The sequence below is a fragment of the Saccopteryx leptura genome, chromosome 12 (genome assembly GCF_036850995.1).
Source record: "Saccopteryx leptura isolate mSacLep1 chromosome 12, mSacLep1_pri_phased_curated, whole genome shotgun sequence".
In the NCBI taxonomy this organism is placed as follows: domain Eukaryota; kingdom Metazoa; phylum Chordata; class Mammalia; order Chiroptera; family Emballonuridae; genus Saccopteryx; species Saccopteryx leptura.
The window spans coordinates 7,834,409-7,857,105 of record NC_089514.1 but is presented as its reverse complement, the minus strand read 5'-3'; the positions used below and the strand labels follow the sequence as shown (position 1 = coordinate 7,857,105).

General features: G+C 40.7%; 1 protein-coding gene and 1 pseudogene across 1 annotated transcript in view; one reads left to right on the top strand and one right to left on the bottom strand.

The window, feature by feature from the left end:
• Positions 1 to 21,831, top strand: part of SEPTIN7 (septin 7) — a 46,654-nt gene extending 24,823 nt beyond the window's left edge. The window contains exons 6-13 of the mRNA XM_066354443.1: positions 4,944 to 5,061; positions 6,726 to 6,818; positions 8,068 to 8,164; positions 10,010 to 10,061; positions 11,641 to 11,766; positions 15,107 to 15,242; positions 19,680 to 19,819; positions 20,766 to 21,831. Coding sequence (XP_066210540.1) covers positions 4,944 to 5,061; positions 6,726 to 6,818; positions 8,068 to 8,164; positions 10,010 to 10,061; positions 11,641 to 11,766; positions 15,107 to 15,242; positions 19,680 to 19,819; positions 20,766 to 20,805 — 802 coding nt within the window. The 3' untranslated portion in view covers positions 20,806 to 21,831. The remainder of the gene's footprint in view (positions 1 to 4,943; positions 5,062 to 6,725; positions 6,819 to 8,067; positions 8,165 to 10,009; positions 10,062 to 11,640; positions 11,767 to 15,106; positions 15,243 to 19,679; positions 19,820 to 20,765) is intronic.
• LOC136384002 (PHD finger protein 10 pseudogene) lies at positions 12,812 to 14,166 on the bottom strand (annotated as a pseudogene).
• Positions 21,832 to 22,697: the final 866 nt, after the last annotated feature.

Genomic DNA, 22,697 nt, shown 5'->3' with positions numbered 1-22,697 from the left:
TTGCTAATATTTGTCTACAATCAGTAAAGCACAAAATTAACTCATTTCAAAAGCTCAAAAAATAACCTTAAAAATACAACACACTCTTTGGCCTTTTATGAGTTCTTTGTTTAGCTTTTCCCTAAATTTGCATCTTTTTTAATTATTCAAGCTTAAGTGGTTAGGACTTTTTTCTGGATACCAGCAGAGTAAAATCTTACTCTGCAGTGAAGGCAATAGAAATTGGTCAGTTTATATCCAGTTTTATTATTTTAAATCTTTTGGACCCTTTCCAAGATTTAGTAATTCTCATGAAACCACATTTCTTCTGTCCCCCGAGGGAAAATAGATTTCTTAAAATTGCATGGGAAATAAGATTTTGTAAGCAAAAATTTTTGATATGGGTCAAATAATGTGTAGTGGCTTTGGTGCATTTATTGTTACAAGAAGTGGGGGTTCAACATTTTTATTTCCGGTGTGTAAAAGCGTACTTTTGAATATTTTCTCAGCCTATTTTTGGAACTGGAATAAAATTTTGTCTATTTGTATGTGTTACTATGCAGTAAGTGCAGGAATATGACACTGATTTTATATCGAGAGGTGCAAATTCCCTGCTCATTGCAGACTGACATCCCAGGCAGTCCGGCAGAGGATCAGGGCCTTCCTGTGTTGTTTGAGTAGTCCTGGGTTCCTCTCAGAGGGGTTCTGTTTTTGGAGGAGTCATGAACTGTTCCAGCAGTGTGCTTGCAGTGTCCCCACCACCTCACCACGTGTCCTCGCTGAACACACAGGTTCATTCATGACTTCAGTTTTTGTTGCTTTGTTTTCTTTGTTCAGTGGGTGGCAGTTGCTATTAAAATAAAAAACTGACTTGAAATTTGAATTTTAAAATGATGTTTGTACCCTTTTGAATATTATTGTTACTTAAAAATAATCAGTGAGTTTCATACAGGTCTTTTTCCTTAGATACATGTATGTATTTATTGTAAATATTTGTGATTTACCCTTTATTTATTTTGCTGTTGGCTTTGAGGTTAAATAGCCTCTTCCCTCTAATGTGTATTTATCTTCTACAAATTCTATAAAGGACTTTCTATTGTTTAAAAACAGCATTTAAAAACTAATTTATTTGAAAAAATGAACTGAAATAAAACTAATGTGGGCAGAGGATAAATTTCAACCAGAATATAATCTGTGTGTGAACAGTCTTCTGCTGTTGACATTTTATAAGCTTATGAAATTTGTATTCTAATTTAAAAGGGCAAAAGGGTTTTACAGGGTTTTTATAAAAGGTTTTACCTTTTTTCTGAAGTTTAATTTTTAAATTGATTTAACTATTTTTTGGCCTTGTCATTTGATATTTTAAAAGTTGACTTTCCCAGCTTGTCATGGTTATTTTTAAGGGTTGTTTTATTTAAAAGTTGCAATTATAGAATAAACATTCAGCAAGTACTGTTTGACTTTTTAAGTGTAAAATCATGTTACATTGGATTTTGACTTTAATATTTTATATTAAATGCTCTTAAGATTTATTAAAATTTTAGATTAAGTGAATTCTTTTCTGTCACTAGTTTAGAAAGGTGATGGTTATAGTAGTTAAATTTGTCATTAGTATAATCTGGAAAGTGGACCATAAAAATTTACAAATCTAAATTTGAGTAAGTCATAGCTCTTATATATAATATTGTAATGATTACTAAAAAGAAGCAAAACTTAAATTTTTTTCAAAGAAAAATAGGTTCTTTCAGTTAGCACTGGTTTAGGCGAGGGTGCATTTGCAGATAATATAGTGGTATTCCAGTCATTTCTTTTCTGTAGTATTCCCTGCCAATAGCAAATTCCAAAGGATCCGAGATAAGGAGACTTAGAGTAGGAGGTAGCTAACTCAGTTCTCCTATTGCCCCCTCTGCTCCTTACCCCTGTCTTTTGCCAGTCAGCTTGCTAATGCTAGGAGATATAATATTGTTTGTTAGTTCAAAAGGAATCTCACTAGTCTTTGGCCCCAAACTCCCAACTAAATGAACTATAGTGCTTTTAAAAGAACCCTAACAAGGGCTTTTTCTTTATTTTAAAATATTATTCATAAAAAAGTTCATAACAAAATTAGATCTTTATTTCATTTTTCTCCTGGTTTTATAAAAGTTAAGGAATACCACTTTAAAATGATTTTTGTACAAAATACTCCCATTATTTTTTTATTTTTATATAATATTTTTAATCTACAATATATTCTCGGTGTGAGGAATTTCTTTGGTTTTCATTTAGAGTTATTCAAGGACATAAGGAAAATCACAGTTTACTTTTTTGATCAGTAAATGTTTGGGCACCTTGTCAAGTGCTGACACTGGACTAGGCATTGGAGATACAGATGAATGTGAGACTGAGCGCTTGCTCTTAGGGCCTAGTGGGAAATGGGAAAATAAAATACACAAACAGGCAGCTACAGTGTGGTAGATTAAGTATCGTGACCCTGTGAATGCTGCCTACATAGTCTTAAGTTAGAGGAGGGTTTCCAGATGAAACGAGAATAGGCCTGGCCTGTGGTGGCGCAGTGGATAAAGCGTTGACCTGGAACGCTAAGGTCGCCGGTTTGAAACCCCGGGTTTTCCCAGTGAAGGCACACACCAGGAGCAACTACTGCGGGTTGATGTTTCTCGCTCCTATTTCGCTTTCTCTCTCTCTCTCCTCTCTCTAAAATCAATAAATCTTTTTTTTTTATTAAAGAAATAGAATTGTAAGCCCCATCCTAAAGACAAATAGGAATTAGGCAGACCGAGAAGAAAGAGGGCTGGGAGTGGAGCAGGCCCTAGTTCCGAAGGTCAGCGTGGCTGGCGTATTGGATAGGGGGTGGCAGGGATGCCCGGGAATGCCTAGAGAGGTTATGTCTTCCCAGGCCTCAGGCCATAGCAGCTAAGGAATCTATCTGGTAAGAATTTCAGTCAGGGAATAGCTTGATCAAATTTGGATTTTATTATTTGTTTTAATTACATTTATTAGGGTGATATTGGTTAATAAGATTATGTAGGCTTCAAGTGTGCATGCAGTTCTGTGACACATGATCTGTATATTGCATTGTGTGCCCACCATTCAGAACCAGATCACCTTCCAGACTTGGATTTTAGAAAGATATTCTGACTGCAGTGTGCACAGTTTGATGGAAAACCAGAGGGATTCTCTATTACCCGTTACTTCTGACCTGAAGCAGACTGATGGAAATGGAGAAAACCTATGCTAGAGTTACTGTTCAGCAGGTTGTAGTGAACCTCTGGAAGCAGGAGTTGGAGGAGGGAGAGTCTGGGTCCGCCTTGAGGGGTTGGGTGGGTTGCAGTGCCGTCACTGGGATAGAAAGATGGGGGGGGGGGATTTGGGCTTCAGATGAGCTTTTGATTTCGAGGTCCCACACTGGGATGCCAAGTAGTATTCCTGGTGGGTGAACACAACTCTGAAGCCCAAGAGCTAGATCTGGGCTGGCTGTGAAGATCTGGAAGTCACTGACCCTAGTGGGTGATAGAAATCAAGCATACAGAAGGCAAAGTAAGAAGAGAAGGCCTAGCAGAGAGTTTTGAGCAACATCCTCTTAAGGGACTAGCTTGCAAAGAGGGTCCTGAAAAGTGCCCGAAGGGAACAGCTTGCGAGGGAGTAATGCCCAGTGCTGCAGAATGAGCGCCTTAGAGTAACGGTAGGCACATCTGTGCATCAGTTAGCAGCAGGAGGCATCTGCTGGCCTTTACGTGAGAAACAGTGTCAAAGTGGAGGCAGCAGCCAGATTGCGGTGGTAAAGGGGTGAAGAAGAAGATGCCCTTTTGAGCCTTTTCTCTGAGGAATATGGTTGGTATTGAGAACTGAATATGGGGTTCAAAGAGGACTACCATTTTCACTTAAAAACAAAGATTTCTCAGGTTTTGAGTAACAAGTATATGTGAGGAGTCTTTCTGGGTTTTTCTGTTTCCTCTTTAGGACCAAAATGCTATGACCAGGACAGGAGTCAAAGCCTCCTCATTCACTCCAGCGTTTGAAGTCCTGGTCTACCTAACCATTGTTATCCCAGCACATCCTCAGAGAGTTTCTGATAACTGAGTAACGCAGGTCCGATGTACAGTGGTACCTTGAGATACGAATTTAATTCGATCTGTAACCAAGCTCGTAAGTCAGTCAACTCGTATATCAAACTGCCAATACTGGACCCGTGTGCCAATGCGCCAACTAGCAGCAGCTTCCCAAATCACGACTCTTGTTTCGGAATTTCGCTCTGATCTCGAACAAAAATACAGAGTCGCAGCTTGTATTTTAAAAAATTCATATATTGGTCTGTTTGTATCTCAAGGTATCACTGTATTTATTTTCCTCTAGTGTTTTAAAATAGACTAGTTTATTTTACTAATTCTTTTTTTAATTTATTGATTTTAGAGCAGGGGTCGGGAACATATGGCTCTCGAGTCAGATGTGGCTCTTTTGATGGCTGCATCTGGCTCGCAGACAAATCTTTAATAAAAATAATAATAATGTTAAAAATATAAAACATTCTCATGTATTACAATCCATTCATTTCCTACCGCTCATGTTCATGGTCGTGGGTGGCTGGAGCCAATCACAGCTGTCCTCCGGGACAACACCAAATTTTTATTGGATAATGCTTAACGTACACAGATCATTGTATGGCTCTCAAGGAATTACATTTTAAAATATGTGGCGTTCATGGCTCTCTCAGCCAAAAAGTTTCCCGACCCTTGTTTTAGAGGAAGGGAGAAGGAGAGAGAAACATCTGTTTGTTTTCCACATATGCATTCATTGTTTGATTTCTTGTATGTGCCCTGACCGGGGATCGAACCTGCAACCGTGGCATGCAGGGATGACACTCTCTACCTGGCCAGGGCTCTAATATATTTAATTTAGCAGTGGATGGTGTGAAGAATCTGTTTTTCCAAACTTATCGTTTCAGTCATATTAAATATTGTGTATTTCAGACTTAAACCGTTGGATATTGAGTTTATGAAGCGTTTGCATGAAAAAGTGAACATCATCCCACTTATTGCCAAAGCAGACACACTCACACCAGAGGAATGCCAACAGTTTAAGAAACAGGTGGGCTGAGCTGGAACTCTTGGGTTTCTGCCATTCATGTATTTGGCAGTTTTTAATATTTCAGTATAGTGTGTTATAATGTATTTCTCTTGCTACTTTTCTGTGTGGTTGTTTATATTATATTACAGATAACTCGAAAACAATCTTCTGCCTTAGTTTTCTCCTTAATACTCATATCTGTTATTAGAGTCCCCTTAACCTTTGTCACTGAAGGCTATTGTAGATGTTTCTGTAGCGCCTTCACCTGTGCCCTCCCCACACACCCTTCTTAACGCTTCAGCTTCTGAATTTCCAAGCGTGTGTTTTCCCAGGGCTTGCCCGATCTTGTATCTGTTGCTCCTTGATTTGTGTGTGTGCACATGTACATGCAAGGATATTTTCTGATAATATAAAAATTTTTCTCCTGAAGCCAGTGCTGTACTTTGTTTTATTTACTTTAGCCAAATTCTTCTAAAAATTTCAGGTAAGTTTAAGCTCTGTTGATTCAACTGAATGAAACAGAGAAGGCTATTATCTGTAGAAGGAATCTCAGTGATTATAAATAAATAACCTAAAGATAATATAGTGGAAATCAACTAGAAAAAGCCCTTTCTAGAATCTTACGTGATGTTTATTAGAACTCTTTTGGTGGTATAACCACATGACTTGAAGACTTCTGAAAGTAATTGCATTTCAGCAATGGTCTTTCTTTCTTTCTTTCTTTCTTTCTTTCTTTCTTTCTTTCTTTCTTTCTTTTTCTTTCTTTCTTTCTTTTTCTTTCTTTCTTTCTTTCTTTCCTTTCTTTCTTTTTCTTTCTTTCTTTCTTTCCTTTCTTTCTCTCTTTCTTTCTTTCTTTCTTTCTTTCTTTCTTTCTTTCTTTCTTTCTTTTTCTTTCTTTCTTTCTTTCTTTCTTTCTTTCTTTCTTTCCTTTCTTTCTCTCTCTCTCTTTCTTTCTTTCTTTCTTTCTTTCTTTCTTTCTTTCTTTCTTTCTTTCTTTCTTTCTTTCTTTCTTTCTTTTGTTCAGAAACAGAGACAGGAAGGGAGAGAGATGAAAAGCATCAACTTGTAGTTGCATCACTTCAGTTGTTCATTGATTGCTTCTCGTATGTGCCTTGACTGGGTGGCTCCAGACAAGACAGTGACCCCTTGCTTAAGCCAACGACCTTGGTGTCATGTCAGTGATCCTAGGCTCAAGCCAATGACCCCACGCTCAAGCTGCTGAGCCCGCTCTCCGGCTGGTGACCTCGGGGTTTCGAATATGGGACCTTAGCATCTCAGGTTGACACTCTATCCACTATCCAGAGGTCAGCAAACTCATTAGTCAGCAGAGCCAAATATCAACAGTACAACGATTGAAATTTCTTTTGAAAGCCAAATTTTTTAAACTTAAACGATATAGGTAGGTACATTGTTATTAACTTAATTAGGGTACTCCTAAGCTGGCCAAATAGCCACATGTGGTCGGTTTGCCACTTAACTATATATATCACCACTAGTCAGGCCTGGTGTTAATACTTCAACTTTATAGTTTTTTAAAGACCAGCATAGTACCTTGTTTTTAGATTGCAGTTTTTCATCATTGAAAAACAGTAAAGGCCCTCAAGCTGAGGGCCTGTAGGAATTGAAGACTGTAATAAAAACACAGCTGATGTCCTGATTATGTGCGCTTCCCTCTTCCATTTCAGATAATGAAAGAAATCCAAGAACATAAAATTAAAATATACGAATTTCCAGAGACAGATGATGAAGAAGAAAATAAGCTTGTTAAAAAGATAAAGGTAGGTTCATTCCCATACATATACTAAAATGTTTTGGGGCCTTAAAAACATTATGATATCCACTCGAAAAACCAAAAATATTAGTGTTTAAGTCGTTCGCTTACAACATGAATTGGGGGATTATTCATTGTTGAATTCAGGTTTCAGTTAATTTTGTTGGATGACTATTATATGTAAATAAGGCATTGGGTGGAATAGAGAGATGAATAATAAAATTCCAGTCTTCATATGGTTTTTAATGGACCTGGTTTCATATAATTTCCCTCTTAAAAAACAGAGTGAGAAGGGAGAGGATTTTTTTCTTAAGCACTGTTATGCTCAATCTTTGTTTCAGGCAGAAATTTGTGTTTTTTTGTCCTTTTATAAAAACGAACCACCAATCTATACCAACATAATTTTGTTAATTTAATTTATAGTGGTTTCCTGGGAAGCCTGGACCTAAATATGGTGTATTTATTAATGGCATTATATAAGCAAATTACCTTGAAGTAATGACATACTTAAACCTTACCAAAAAGAATTTCTGAGATTTTATAAAATAGCCATATATTTTATATATATTTTTTATCTGGGACTCTTAAGAATTTTGAAAGGCTGTATTTGGATTTAGTCCAGATGAATACAAATCCAGTCCCCTGGATCTGGACCATAAAGGTAGGGCTAGCGAGCATGGCATTCCCTACTTCAGGGCTGTTCGGGCTGCTTTGTGATTGGAAGAGATGGGCTAGTTACAAGCCTCATTATTTCCCCTCTATCTGCCAGTGTATTTTTTACCCTTTAAAATTTTTTCAATATGGGATAGCTTTTTGGGATGATTTTTTAACAAATAATTTGATCATTATATGCCTTAGAATTGTAAAATTTTTTAGAAAAAAATACCATATTTTTTGCTTCATAAGACATACCTAGGGTTTTAAGGAAGAAAATAAGAAAATAATATTCTGGACCAAATGGTGTGTTAAAATACTTAATAAAATACTGTATTTTTCACTCCATAAGATGCACGGGCATTTTCCCCTCCACTTTTTGGGGAAAAAAATGCATCTTATGGAGTGAAAAATACGGTAGTTTTATTCACTGTTTGGTGAGATACCATGTATGGCAATTTACTGAACAGTGATTGAATGCCCTGTAAAAGTGAAGGTAGAGACTCATTTTTTTGGCTAATCTGTTGAGTATTGTAACTTTTTTATTCTTGAATGTGTGAGACTACAGAGATGTGTTTGAACAAGAATACTTTGTTTTATAGGACCGTTTACCTCTTGCTGTGGTAGGTAGTAATACTATCATTGAAGTTAATGGCAAAAGGGTCAGAGGAAGGCAGTATCCTTGGGGTGTTGCTGAAGGTAAGGTTTTCTTTAGTGAACAGCTTTCTATAAGAGCTCAAAAATGTGATCAGTTGTATTTATAGTATGTATAGTACAGTATCCTCACTGTATTGATATATTCAAGATTTTCAAAGGTAGTTGTGAATTCAGTGTCACTTTGTTTCATTTTCTGAAACATTCCGGTTTCGCAGGTACTGTGCCCTGCTAAGTCAGGCAAGCCCGTGTTAATGCTAACGCTGCAACGCTGGAAACGTCGCTGTCCTTCCCCAGCCTCCCACCCCCACCTCGTCATCAGCCCTGTTTCTGTTTTCTCTTTTGAAAACATAGTTAAACTGAAGGGACGCTTTACCTGGGATCCAAAGAATGCTTCTAAGAGATCTAGTAAACTTTCTGAGGTTGAAAACAGTTTTGGAGCAAGGCTCTCTGACCTGCGTCTGAGTCTCAGGTGGATCTGGGACCCTGAGGACGGCTGAGGACGACGTTCATGAGCCCGGCTCAAGCTCTCGGTCTGCTTTCCTGACCACAAGTTTCCTTTTTTTGGCATCAAATCTTTAGAGTAAAACAAGTCACTAAGAGGTCCTCTATTAATTTTATAAGGAGTTTTAAACATCAATAAAATCTTAGCTACAACATCAGATATCAGAAGTCTGCTGGCAATATAGATGTGTATTTTATTGGTTTAATTGGTTTAACCTAATAAAAAGGTTAAGATCTTCTGTATTATTGTAACTTGGAACCGAGATTGAGTCAGGATTTGTGTTATCTATTTGTTATTACTCTGGAAAATTCCGTAATTTTTAGGTTATCATTTCAACTGACTGTCCTTATCAGTGACTTTCCTTACCAGTGACAACATACTCATTCAGCTTTGTTGTCCCGGGTAACCTTCAGTTGCTGAGCTGAGGCTTCCGAACTTGTACTACTCTTGAAATCTGCACTGAAGAATTTGCTTATATCCCTAGTTTTTGGTCTCCCCCCCAAAAGGGGGTTCCTATAAGTGATACATTTTTGAAAAATAAAGAACTTAAAGTTCTTGGCTTACTTTTCAGTTACCGTAAGGAGGGCGATTCTCCTCGTACCCGCTCCCAACACTAAACTTCTAAAATGCATTTTATTATGGAGTATTCTCTACCAATAGAGGAAAAAGTTAAGACCACCTCTTTCAAAATGTCAAAAGTGTTACTCTGGGCCCTGGCCGGTTGGCTCAGTGGTAGAGCGTCGGCCTAGCGTGCGGAGGACCCGGGTTCGATTCCCGGCCAGGGCACACAGGAGAAGCGCCCATTTGCTTCTCCACCCCTCCGCCGCGCTTTCCTCTCTGTCTCTCTCTTCCCCTCCCGCAGCCAAGGCTCCATTGGAGCAAAGATGACCCGGGCGCTGGGGATGGCTCTGTAGCCTCTGCCTCAGGCGCTAGAGTGGCTCTGGTCGCAACATGGCGACGCCCAGGATGGGCAGAGCATCGCCCCCTGGTGGGCAGAGCGTAGCCCCTGGTGGGCGTGCCGGGTGGATCCCGGTCGGGCGCATGCGGGAGTCTGTCAGACTGTCTCTCCCTGTTTCCAGCTTCAGAAAAATGAAAAAAAAAAAAGAAAAAAAAAAAAAATGTTACTCTGAAGCACTTATTTTGTTAGGTATATATATATATATTTTATCACTGAGGATTAAATGACAATAAAGCAATATTTTTGTATACTTGCCTGGCACAGCCTTCAATTAAGTACCGTGTTACAGTGTTAGACCTTAATGAAAAATTAATTTGAGCTATTTTGCATATTTTATCGTTGTTACCCCACTTTCCTGTGAAATTTCCTTTGGAAGGACTGGGGTTAATAGAAATAATGTATGTGATCTATTTTTTTTTTTTTATAGTTGAAAATGGTGAACATTGTGACTTCACAATTCTAAGAAATATGTTGATAAGGTAAGTGTGAGTAATGAAGAAAATAACCATTTCTTTCCCTGAAAAATGCCGAGTGGGGCAGATTTGCTTTTGCCTTCTGTAAATGCAGCTCCTCTGCAGCGGCATCTTCATTCTGGCCCGCAGTGAGCCACGCCCGGAGACAGCCTGCAGGGTTTCTCCAGGGCTGGAAGTCACTTGCAGAAATGAAAGAGGCTGTGTGGCTAGGCTGTACAGGAAAAGCTTTCTGTCGTGTTCTTTCTGTTGAGGTTTTAACACTGACGGGGGCATGGGAAGGAGAAAGGGAAAGGCTTCTCGCGCTTCTTTGATGTGAAAGGCTTGGGACACGTGAAGGGATACTAGGTTTTGCCGACATTTCTTTTGAGGGAGCTTACAGTTGAAGAGGTTATGTGGTATCACCTGTAACATACACTGGTGCCAAAAAAACCTGAGTGACAACCAAGGAGAGATTGTCATAGTAAGAGTGTCTTGACTCAAAGGCTGAGAAGAGAAGGTCCCCAGCATCGGAGAACCAGTGACAAATTAGCATATTTTCTCGCAGCCACTGGCTGTGTGGGGTTAAGGAGCTGCCTGACTGGCTGGAGTGGGGAGCGTAGGGCAGTAGGTGTAACTGGTGGCCAGGAGAAGCCAGGTTCATCCAGGGGCAGAGTGCCAAGAGAGGAAAGACACTTACAGAAAACCCAGGCTTGTCACGAGGGGTGAAACTGTCTATCACAGAGCTGCATGAAAATGTCAGCTGTAGGAACTGAGTCAGTAACTGAACCTCACGTTCCGTTCAGAGGGGAAGTAGTGCATGCCGGGAAGGAAGGGCGAGGACAGAGCGCAGCTTTGTGTCCCTCTCCCAGAGGGAGTTCTGGTGGAGTGGTGGAGACGGCAGGCGCGGGAGTGAGCGGAGAGGGAAGGAGGGATCAAAGGATAGAGTGCTGCCCACCACGCGTGTCTGAGACCTGCCTCAGAGGGAGCCGTGCAGCAGCTCGGTGTCGTTAGCATCTCGGGTCACTGAGGAGTGAACCATCTTCTGTATTGTGCAGTGTATTTTATATTGGTTTTATATTATGGAAATGCTATGAGCAAACATTCATTTAACCACAAACCACATTCACTGGACAGTTTGAATGAACAGAAATTTACTCTAAATTAAATCCTCAGTTTGAATTCAACTTGATGCGATCTAAAGTGTCCCTGTAAATTTATTACCCTAGTAAAAATTCAAATATGAATCCTGCTAGAAGAAAAGAAATATTTTGAGGTTTTCTAAGCTTCAGTAGAAGCTAATTTATTTTCCCTTTTTTAGTAAAATAAAATATATACAGCAGATCCTCTAATAATGTCATTTTGGTCAATGTCATTTTATTATAGTGTTGTTAAAGTCGCAGAATGATGTTAAGTGAGGACTTACTGTATAAAAATAAATACTCTTCTGTAGAACTGTCATCCCTAGTAACTGCTTTGAAGGGCTTTATGGCTCTTAAATTCTCACTTGGAACCTAAATTTCCATTGGTGTCAAGTTGGTGCATTGTATGTATCTTGCTCTGCCTTTCCATAGAAGCAAACTCTTGCTCTGTTATTTACTTATGACAGAACACATATGCAGGACTTGAAAGATGTCACTAATAATGTACACTATGAGAACTACCGGAGCAGGAAACTGGCAGCTGTGACTTACAATGGAGTTGATAATAACAAGAATAAAGGGCAGCTTACTAAGTAAGTATACATCGTTTCCTTAAGAAAAGGTATTATTTATGGAGGACATAATTATATTGTTTCATTTTCATCAAGTTTCTTTTGGCTACTCAGTAGAAAATTGGGCTATTGATACATAACAGAACTTTATATTGTTATTTTGGCAGATTTTTATTTTACTGTGGAATTGTTGGAGGAAATGTTTTATTACCTTGTTTCTCAAGAGAAAGTCTTGCCTTATTCTCTTTTGGTCATTGGCCACCATCTTTATTATCTGTACAGCACACTGTTAATAGATCCCCAACTAGAAATCAAATAGCTCCTTTAGAAAATGCTTTTTTTTTTTAAGGGAACAGTTACTATCCAGATCTCTTAACCCATTTTTACTTGTAAGATAAACATCTCATTGCCTCTTTAAGGAGACTAAACATAGAGTTTCTATCTTTTACTGTGTCTTTTTTAAATAAACATTTCTGATAGAGTTTTCACTAAGAGATTATATAGAAACAAGGGACAGGATCAAACAAACGGAATATTTAGATGAATGTAGTATTGGTTACCTTCTGTACTGTCTCTGTTCCTATTGTATATTTACGCAAGTAAATTAGAAGGAGTTAGGATTTTTTATGTGAGAGCGGCGTGAGTAACTACACAGTGGGTAGCTTCACGGGACCCTGTGAGTATTTCAGGCTGTGGTGGGTTCATGACGGGATGGGAGAGCGATGTATGAGGTCACCGGGGGATCGGCTGGTGTTCTTGGTAACAGTGCCTGTGCCCTGTGTTTTGTTTACTTGGGGTTGTTGAGGATCATAAGTTAGATCAGTGGTCGGCAAACCGCAGCTTGCAAGCCACATGACGGCTCTTGGGCCCTTTGCGTGTGGCTCAAAGGCCAGCTTAGGAGTATCCTAATTAGGTTAATAACAATGTACCTACCTATATAGTTTTTTTTTTCTAAGCACATATTTAATTTCAAAAATCTTTTATTAGCATAAAAATGAGATTTGTAATTAAATTGGCACCAAATAATTCACTTAAGTGGTATTACATAAGTATTGGGGGTCAAAATCTATTTTACCCCTCTTTGCTGTTTTCCCCTTCTGCCCACTTTCCTGGGTGTTGGGGGAGCTCGCTGACAACAGTCACAAATCCAGCGACCTGATGGGATAGCACCAAGGCCCACACAAAAAGTGTGATAGCCTCTGTCACACACATCACAGAACATTGTTTCCTCTTCATGGTGGGGCTGTCCACAAATAATGCAAGTTTCACAGTCCATACATTGCCATGGGCAGGTCTTAATGACAGAAACAAGCTCCTTGGTCATGTCCAGGCAAGAGGGAGGGCCACTGTTTTCACACTGGGAGCAGTGTGTGAGAGGTCCAGGCTTCCCTTTCTCGTTGGACTCCTTACCCTTCAGACAAGTTCCACATAGAGCATTTGGAATGACCTCTGGCTTGTACCCAGGAACTGACTTGGACAGTACAGAGCGTCTCAAAGCGTCCTTCCGGGGCGTGGTGACTTTGTCCTTGGGCCTCTGTCTCCCGGGGAGGCCTCCTCCTGGCCGTCGGGAAGCCCTCGCCCTCGGACACGTTGCCGGAGGAGCTGTCCGCAGTGCCTTTATTTCTCCTTTTCTTGTCCCCTCGACCGTCCTCAGCATCATCTGAGTCACTCTCACTGTCGAGAGCAGGGAGCTCAGGGTCCAGAGGGGGCTCATACAGTGCCGTGTTTAATGGCAAATAGCACGGTTAGTCCGGCGAGTACCTTTTGTAATATTCCTGGAGCTGTCCGGGGATGAGGGCCACTGGGTAGGAGCTGACCTTGGTCCGCTCTGTGGGTAGCACTCTGTACTCCCCTTGCGGCACCTGAATGGCGTGTGTCTGCAGGTGGAAGTCAGCGCGTCTCCTCCATGCGCTCCCTGCTCAGGTTGCTGTTCAGCTCGGCTGCTTTTCTGGCAGCTTTCTTAATGTACTCAGGCACTTTGCTGGCTTCTGCTTTCTGTGTATTCTGTTGTCGCATTTGAGAACACTCCTTATAGTGATCTGTAATTCACTGACGTTCGTTCTCTTGTAGAATAACAGAATATTCAGCATGCTTGGCAGGGTATTCTTTAATCATTAAATCAATCACTTCATCACTGCGCAATGCTGTTAAACCCAGAGAGCACTGAGTTTCTGGAATGACATTTAACTCTCTCAGGTAGAGTTTCTCCTTATGAGACAAATCTTGTTGCTCTGAATCTGGATACTTTCATTTAAAGGAGGTCACACCCAAATATTCACTAACTTGTTCTTGAAGCTTGTAGTATTCTCCTGTCTCATCCGGTGGCCACTTGTACCCTATCAAGTTTTCTGCTGGAGAGGAACTAAAGCTGAGATCCTGACTTGGAGTGTCACAGCTCCTAGAACTGTCTCCTGAGCCCATTCGCCTCCTTTTAGATGGTTGGGTCCCATCGTTTGAATTATCTTCATTACCATCCTTCTCCTAGAGAGATAAAACCGTTACCTTTCCTAGTACTTGATGGAATACAGTGACATGGAAACAATTATCCACTGACACTGACACTCGGCCGCGTGTTAGGACCACCGCCTCGGCCACAGGTCACATCGCCTGTCAGAGCCAGAGGTTCCCACGTCTGACCACGTGTGGCGGGCGCCTCCCACGCTTCGAGCGAGACTCCCACAGCCAGACGGGTCCTCAGCCTGCGCGGCGTGCAGAGCGACCCGCAGAGTCACCCACAGCGGGACCCGCAGCTTCGGGGACCTCGCGCTGCGGCCAGAGCCGTGACCCCGCCTCTATATAGTTTGAGTTAAAAAAATTTGGCTCTCGAAAGAAATTTCAATCGTTGTACTGTTGATATTTGGCCCTGTTGACTAATGAGTTTGCTGACCGCTGAGTTAGATGAAAACCATTTTAACAATTTTGACACATTTGTAGCCGGGTGTTACCTACCATTAAAGGACACTCCTGAAGGATCGTCTATCTGTACAACTAAGGAGAAAGGCAAGTTCTCAGAGCAGCAGTATGGTTTTGTAGTGGCCAACATCCCTCATAGTGGAAAAGAAGATGTCCCCCTCCCCTTTTTTGGAGTCATGTCTCCACATGGCCTGTACATTTCACAAGAAAGCACACAGGCATTACTAGTCTTTGGCAAAGGCACAAGCCGTTCTCATTTAAAACCGATCTTAGACCTAACTCTTATGTTTAGTTTTTTCCATATTTTCCTAATGATGTTGGGGTCATAGAAGCAGAAAGCAGTGATTTTAGTAATGTCATACAGTATCTCACCTGCTTTCATCACTCAGAGTTTGGTGTTAACATTTATTTCTGGACGTGTAATGATTCTTCTTCATATCCGTAACAGGAGCCCCCTGGCACAAATGGAAGAAGAGAGAAGGGAGCATGTAGCTAAGATGAAGAAGATGGAGATGGAGATGGAGCAGGTGTTTGAGATGAAGGTCAAAGAAAAGGTTCAGAAACTGAAGGACTCGGAAGCTGAGGTAATTAACTTTATTATTTCCACTTACGGACACAACACCCCTTTTCAGAATAATATCGTTAATAAAATTCATAGATAATATAACCTTTCTATAAATATTTTTCCAAATTAAATGTAACATTCAAATGTAATAAAATGCAGAAATAAAAGTAAGCACTGTGTTTATAATAAAATACATACTTTATTATGTAAGTGGACACAAGTATATTTGTTTGAAAGACATAATAGAATACTTATAATGAATTAGTAAGTTATAAAAAATGAAATTGCCCTGGCCAGTGGCTCAGTGGATAGAGTGTTGGCCCAGTATATGGACATCCCAGCTTTGAATTTTGGTCAGGGCACACAGAAGTGACCATCTGCTTCTCTCCCATCCTTCTTTCTCTTCCCATCCTTCCCCCCTTCCCCTCTCATAGCCAGTACTTCATTAGTTCGAGCACGGCCCCATACACTGAGGATAGCTTGGTCTGAGCATGTCATCTTCCAGCACTAAAAATAGCTTGGTACTTGAGCATCGGCCCCAGACAGGGTTGCCAGGTGGATCCTGGTTGGGGCGCATGTGGGAATCTGCCTATCTCCCCACCTTTCACCTAAAAATAAATAAATAAATAAATAAGTGAGATTATAAGACATTCTATATATTCTGAATAAGAAAGGTAAAGATCAGAGTTTTGAGTTTTGAGTGGATGTAAAAATAAAAAGTAATGTTAGATCAAATTTGTTTGCATGTGTGTGAGAAAGAAGAGCCATCCTTCATTGAACTAAGGATGAGGGGTAAGTTACAGTCAAAGGGGAGAAAATGAAGGAATGTGATACTCTTGTAAAGAACTCATGGGTTAATACAAAATAGATCATTGATTTCAGTGTGGAGTTTTCTTAGTATAGATTGGTTATTGTGTTCAAAATTATTTTATTTATCTTTTTATAGAGACAGAGTCAGAGAAAGGGATAAATAGGGACAGACAGACAGGAATGGAGAGAGATGAGAAACATCAATCATTTTTTTGTTGCGACAACTTAGTTGTTCATTGATTGCTTTCTCATGTGCCTTGACGGGGAGTGGGGGGGTGGAGGCTACAGCAGACCGAGTAACCCCTTGCTCGAGCCAGCGACCTTGGGTCCAAGCTGGTGAGCTTTGCTCAAACCAGATGAGCCCGCGCTCATGCTGGCGACCTTGGGGTCTCGAACCTGGGTCCTCTGCATCCCAGTCTGATGCTCTGTCCACTGTGCCACCGCCTAGTTAGACAAAAATTATTTTTAAATATATGAGATGACATTAATATGAAATATTTAAGGAAATTTACATCTATTTTGTTACATCTTTATAGATGGTCCGGATGCAAAGTTTAAAATAATGATTGTTAGGATGCTCAAAGATCTTAGAACAACAATAGATGGTCATTACGAACATTCTCATTACTTTTTTAATTACTGCATAACACGTACTGAAACGCTCTTTGACTTAATACATAAGCAACAGTCTAGTTCATTAAGTAGGTGGGGGGTGCGTGGAGTGAGGAGAGGATTCAGTAATTCCGAGGAAATGCTTTTGTCCCACATTAGAATTCTCTTAGGTGACTGGGCATCAGCCTGTTCTTCCATCTGTCCCTCTGCGTCTGTCCAGGCACTAACCTGTACATCTAGATCAGAAGGGAGATAGCAGCAGGAGGAACCGCAAGTGTTTTCTCCGCCTAGATCTTCCGTTGAAAACCTAAAAGTAGATTCATTTACATTTCATACAGAAATATTATAGGACCTGCTCCCGAGAGTAAGTAGAAACAATCATGAGATTATAGCTGGAGAAGCCCTCCAGAGTGTTTGGGACTGTTGTGAAGGGTGAAACAGGGTTTGGAGAAACTCAGTCTTTGGAGGGATGAGATCTTTCTTAGCATTGAAAGGAGCTCCCTGCAGAGATCTGGGCTGTTTCTCCCGGTGCTGTAAGCCTTAGACACAGCAGATGTATAGGGGAAGAAACTTTCTTAACCTTGTTTAATACAGTTTCTTCTCAAGTTCATTTGTACTAGAACTATATGGAGCAAGCTGCTAACGTCCAGCGGCACAGTGCACCAGGCACAGTTCTAAACGCCTTTCTCCATCAGCCATTCAGTGCACAGCACAGCGCCGTTCGGCAGATCCTCGTGTGCAGCTCCCTCTCTCCATGAGAGGACGGGTAGATTAACTCGGTCAGTGCTGCTTAGTTGTCAGCCGTTGTTCGAACCCACTTCATTCTTTGTTGGCTCTTAGTCACTAAAAATCTGCAATCATGTGTCCACAATTTCAAATCCTAAAATGCTCTGAACACTGAAACCAGACATAGAACTAATACTTTTATTTTGCTTGATTTGAATATTTATATATTTTTCTGCAAAATATAGTAATGTGTTTGATTATAGGCACTACCTTAGATAGCACAGGAGGTGTTCTGTAAATATAGTATAGACACCTTTTAAGTAGTATTTCCTCTCTACAATCTGAGAAATTATGAATTTTTAAATACATCCTACCCCCGGGGTTTTTTGAGAGTGAGGTACTTGTACTTTTTATACACATGCAATTAACAGAAGAGATACTTTGTAAGAGAAATGTAAAGGTAAGGAATGATGAGCACCTGTGAATAAAGTAAGGCTCATCCGTGTTGATCTGCCCTCCTCCTGGAGGTAACTATTCTGAATTGTTTATTTGATTCCCTTGCAGTTTTTTTTAAGTAACCAGAGGCATTTTCTTTCTTTCCTGTTTTCTGATATTTTCTTAGTAACTCATTTGCTATCATCAGGAAAGTGTTACTTCAAATTTGCTTAAATTGATCTTAGATGGTTTTGTTTTAGAGGAATTACATGAAATATGTGCAGTAGGACTGAATATGAAGTCACTTTGTGGGTTTACAAAATAATTAAGAAGAAAAATTGTATGCAGAATTATATTATCCAAATGCAAGATGTTAACTCACCAATGTAATACATAATTTCTGCACCTCTGAAGGTTTGGTAGTTCTTAGGTATTCGGTATAGGTTATCCTGATATTTTTGTATGGCTTTCTGGAGAAGCAGGCTGACTGGGTAAGCCAGCAGTAAGCCCATTGTTTCTGCAGCCGCTCTGCGTGAGTGTCCCCACCCGCAGCCCGTGCTCTGCGTGAGTGTCCCCACCCGCAGCCCGTGCTCTGCGTGAGTGTCCCCACCCGCAGCCCGTGCTCTGCGTGAGTGTCCCCACCCGCAGCCCGTGCTCTGCGTGAGTGTCCCCACCCGCAGCCCGTGCTCTGCGTGAGTGTCCCCACCCGCCTCCCGTGCTCTGCGTGAGTGTCCCCACCCGCAGCCCGTGCTCTGCGTGAGTGTCCCCACCCGCAGCCCGTGCTCTGCGTGAGTGTCCCCACCCGCAGCCCGTGTTCTGCGTGAGTGTCCCCACCCGCAGCCCGTGCTCTGCGTGAGTGTCCCCACCCGCCTCCCGTGCTCTGCGTGAGTGTCCCCACCCGCAGCCCGTGCTCTGCGTGAGTGTCCCCACCCGCAGCCCGTGCTCTGCGTGAGTGTCCCCACCCGCCTCCCGTGCTCGTGACTGCGTCACTGCTCAGTGCGGGAGAGCGCCCGCGTGCAGTCCCTGGCCATTGCAGTGCGGCCTACTGCATAACCCCTGGAGGTTGGAAGCAGTTAGGTGGGCTCTAGCATTCTCTTTTTAACAAGCATTCCAGGTGATTTGTATGAAGACTAACATTTGAAAACCGTGTTCAAAAGAATCAGGAGACCTTACCATGATCTTGTAATTCTTATCTCCCTGCTTTTTTTCCACTGGTCTCAACTTTCTGAACTTGGAATTAGGAGACGGGTTCAAATCCTGGGTACCTGCCACTTTTTAGCTAATGATCATTGCAAGCGACTTAAACCAGTGTTTTTCAACAACTGGTCTGCCAGAAATTTTGTGCCTGTCTGCAAAAGAGTTAACCACTCTGATGTTGTATGAAGAGTATAGACCCAGTGATATTAGCTGAGTTGACTTATGCTCAGGGTGATTTCTGCCTTAGCGGTCCCCAAAATGATTCTCCTATTTCCACCTGCTCCAAAGCGTATGAAGGTTGAAAACCATGACTTACGCTCTAAGCCGCTGGCTCATCTGCACAGTGGGAGGGAGCAGTGGTGTCTTCCCTGCTGAGCTTCCCACATGTTTGTGAGGAATGGAAAATGCAATAGGCTATGTCTGTTCAAAAGTGCTACACAGGGTAAGTTTGCTGCACTTGTCTCTCCTCTCTTCAGATTCATCTCTTGGGTCAGTGCCCTCCTTTGGGGGTGGCAGGTCCTACAGAAGAGGAATCGTAGTGCTTTCCAGGGGGTTCTCTGACTGTGTGTACAGCACGAGAACGCCGTGCTCACACTGTTAGCGGTGGGGTGGCTGAGACATCCTCTGCCTCCTGAGCCCTTACCGGTTGTGTGTTCTGTGTCGGGCTGCGGTCTAGCTCCAGAGGCGTCATGAGCAGATGAAGAAGAATTTGGAAGCACAGCACAAAGAGCTGGAGGAGAAACGTCGCCAGTTTGAAGACGAGAAAGCAAACTGGGAAGCCCAGCAGCGTATTTTAGAACAACAGAACTCTTCAAGGTAACTAATACCAGGTTCTCGAGAAATGTGTATGTTAATGTCTTAAGGAATTATTTTAAAACCATTAGGATAACATTTTAAAAGGCATCACCCATTATCTTGCATCCTCATCACAGTTATTTTCATGGATGATATTTTTATGTAGGTAAATATAATCGGCCTAAGATAGCAGTAATACTTTTTAGCTACAGACATTTTCCATGACTTAACAGTCTTTATAACTAGAATGTGGTCGCTTCGTAACATTCTCCATGACTCACCAGGGTCAGTTTCTTGTCCCCTCCCTCCAGTGGTTGTGCTCAGTTTGGGTGAGCATTGAGAACACTGCTGTAAGATCTTTTATACATTTAGAGGGATCTTTTAAATGTGTTGAATTGTTTCTTTAGGATAAAAATTTTAAGATAAAAATAAGTTGCTCATTTCTCACTTGTAAAAACTCAGCAATGTTTGTGCAGTGGCTCCCTCCGCCCCCGCTCAGTGTCCGTTTAAAACTGAAGAAGTTGAATTGCTGTAAGGATTGTAAAATTTACCCTCACTGCTAAACGTTCTCAGATCAGACATTTGTTCTGTTAACTTTTTCCCCAAGGAAGAGGAAAATATGTTTATAAAAACAACAGAATACAGACGCTAGTAGGAAAAAAGTGGATAAACTCCACTGTTAGATGTCAGTGGAGTTTTTATTTATTTGCACTATTTTATTTGAGAATTGTTCTCTTATATTTACTGTATTTATTCTGGAACTTTCTCAAATATTTGAGTGTCTAAGAAAGTAGTATGGAGTAGCACTGTTCTCATTGTTTACTTCTGTATCTGTACATTTTTCCATGGGAAAGTACTGCTCGCCAGTCCAACACAGCTGTCGTGGGGTTAGCTGTTGCTACTGTATGTTGTTTATTATGTTTGTAACATAGCCCGCCATTTTGATTCTTCTCCTTTTGACATTTAGAACCTTGGAAAAGAACAAGAAGAAAGGGAAGATCTTTTAAACCCTCTGTTGACCACCAGTTCCATATTAGTTGCCAATATGCCAGCTTGGACATCAGTGTTTGTTGGATCCGTTTGACCAATTTGCACCAGTTTTATCCGTAATGATGGATTTAACAGCATGACAAAAATTATTCTTATTTTTTTGTTCTTGATGGAGATTAAGATGCCTTGAATTATCTAAGGTGTTGTGTACTTAGAAACTAACAGCTCTAAGTACCTTTCCTACATTTTTTTTTATTATTATTAAACAGATGTCTTCAATTTAATGCAAGAAAACACTTTACTATTGTACAATCATGTTCTGGTGGTTTGACTGTTTACAGGATATTCCAAACTGAAAGGACTCTGACAGGTTTTCATTGAGGATAAATTGCCATAATATGATGCAAACTATGCTTCTCTATGATAATTATAATACAAGGTTCCATCCAGTGCAGCGTATACAATAATGTAATTTAGTCTAACACAGTTGACCCTATTTTTTGACACTTCCATTGTTTAAAAATACACATGGAAAAAAAAACCTATATGCTTACAATGCACCTAGAGCTTTTTTATAACAGCCTTTTGTTTGTTTGTTTGTTTGTTTGTTTTGGATTCTTTAAATATATATTATTCTCATTTAGTGCCCTCTTTAGCCAGAATCTCATTACTGCTTCATTCTTGTAATAACGTTTAATTTAGGTATTTTCCATATATTGGCCCTGCTAAAATAGAGGATAGCATCTTTCATACGGTAGGAACCAACAGCAACTTCCCTGTAATTCCCTTTTTACACTTTATGGTAAGTAGCAGGGGGAAAATGCGTTTATAGATCATTTCTAGGCAAAATTGTGGAGCTAACGACCAACCTGTTTCTACCCATGTGCAGTCTCTTTATTTTATTAGAAATGGGAATCATGGCCTCTTGAAAAGAAAAGAAAAAGTCAACATTCTGCATTTAGCTGTATTCATATTATTGCATTTCTGTATTTTTTTTGTTTGTATTGTAAAAAATCCACATAATAAACAATGTTGTGATGTAATAGCGTGCGGGTCTTAAATATTCTAGAGTCGCTGCACAAGACTAGGCTGTGTTTGGGGAGAGACTGCTCCGCCATGGCGGCGCCTGTCTTTCCTGTCTGTCCGCTCACTCAGCATTCTGAGGGTGACTTTCTCTCGAGGTTCAGTGCCTCCCTACTTCTTATTGTCTCCCGTCAATATGTTATTGCTCTGAGAACAAATCCCAGCTCATTCACTAAGTAAACTCTAGTCTCTGGAAACTGAAATTTTTTTTTATGCAGGAGGAGGATAGTATGATTTCCTTTCACCGATGTCGGATTACATCAATTTTAACCTAATGCTTTATGGTGTGTTAAGTATAATGAATGCAGACCAATTCATTACCTTACAGAGTTTCACCATGTCTGCTACTTTTTCAAATTAAGGATCCAAGCAGTAGGAACTCTGCTTGGATAATTCTGATTAGTTAATATCTTTGTTTACTTCAGAGGCTGAAGGATTTAAATAAATCAGTATGCGTGAAAGATCATGTTGGTATAGATTCTAAAATGTAAACTATATATCAGGAAGCTTATTCACATTGTGAATCCTGCCTTTACACATATGTTCACTCAGGGCACTATTTTTAAAGCAGATCTCATAGGGCAGGGGTCCCCAAACTACGGCCCGCGGGCCGCATGCGGCCCCCTGAGGCCATTTATCCGGCCCCCACCGCACTTCCAGAAGAGGCACCTCTTTCATTGGTGGTCAGTGAGAGAAGCATAGTTCCCATTGAAATACTGGTCAGTTTGTTGATTTAAATTTACTTGTTCTTTATTTTAAATATTGTATTTGTTCCTGTTTTGTTTTTTTACTTTAAAATAAGATATGTGCAGTGTGCATAGGGATT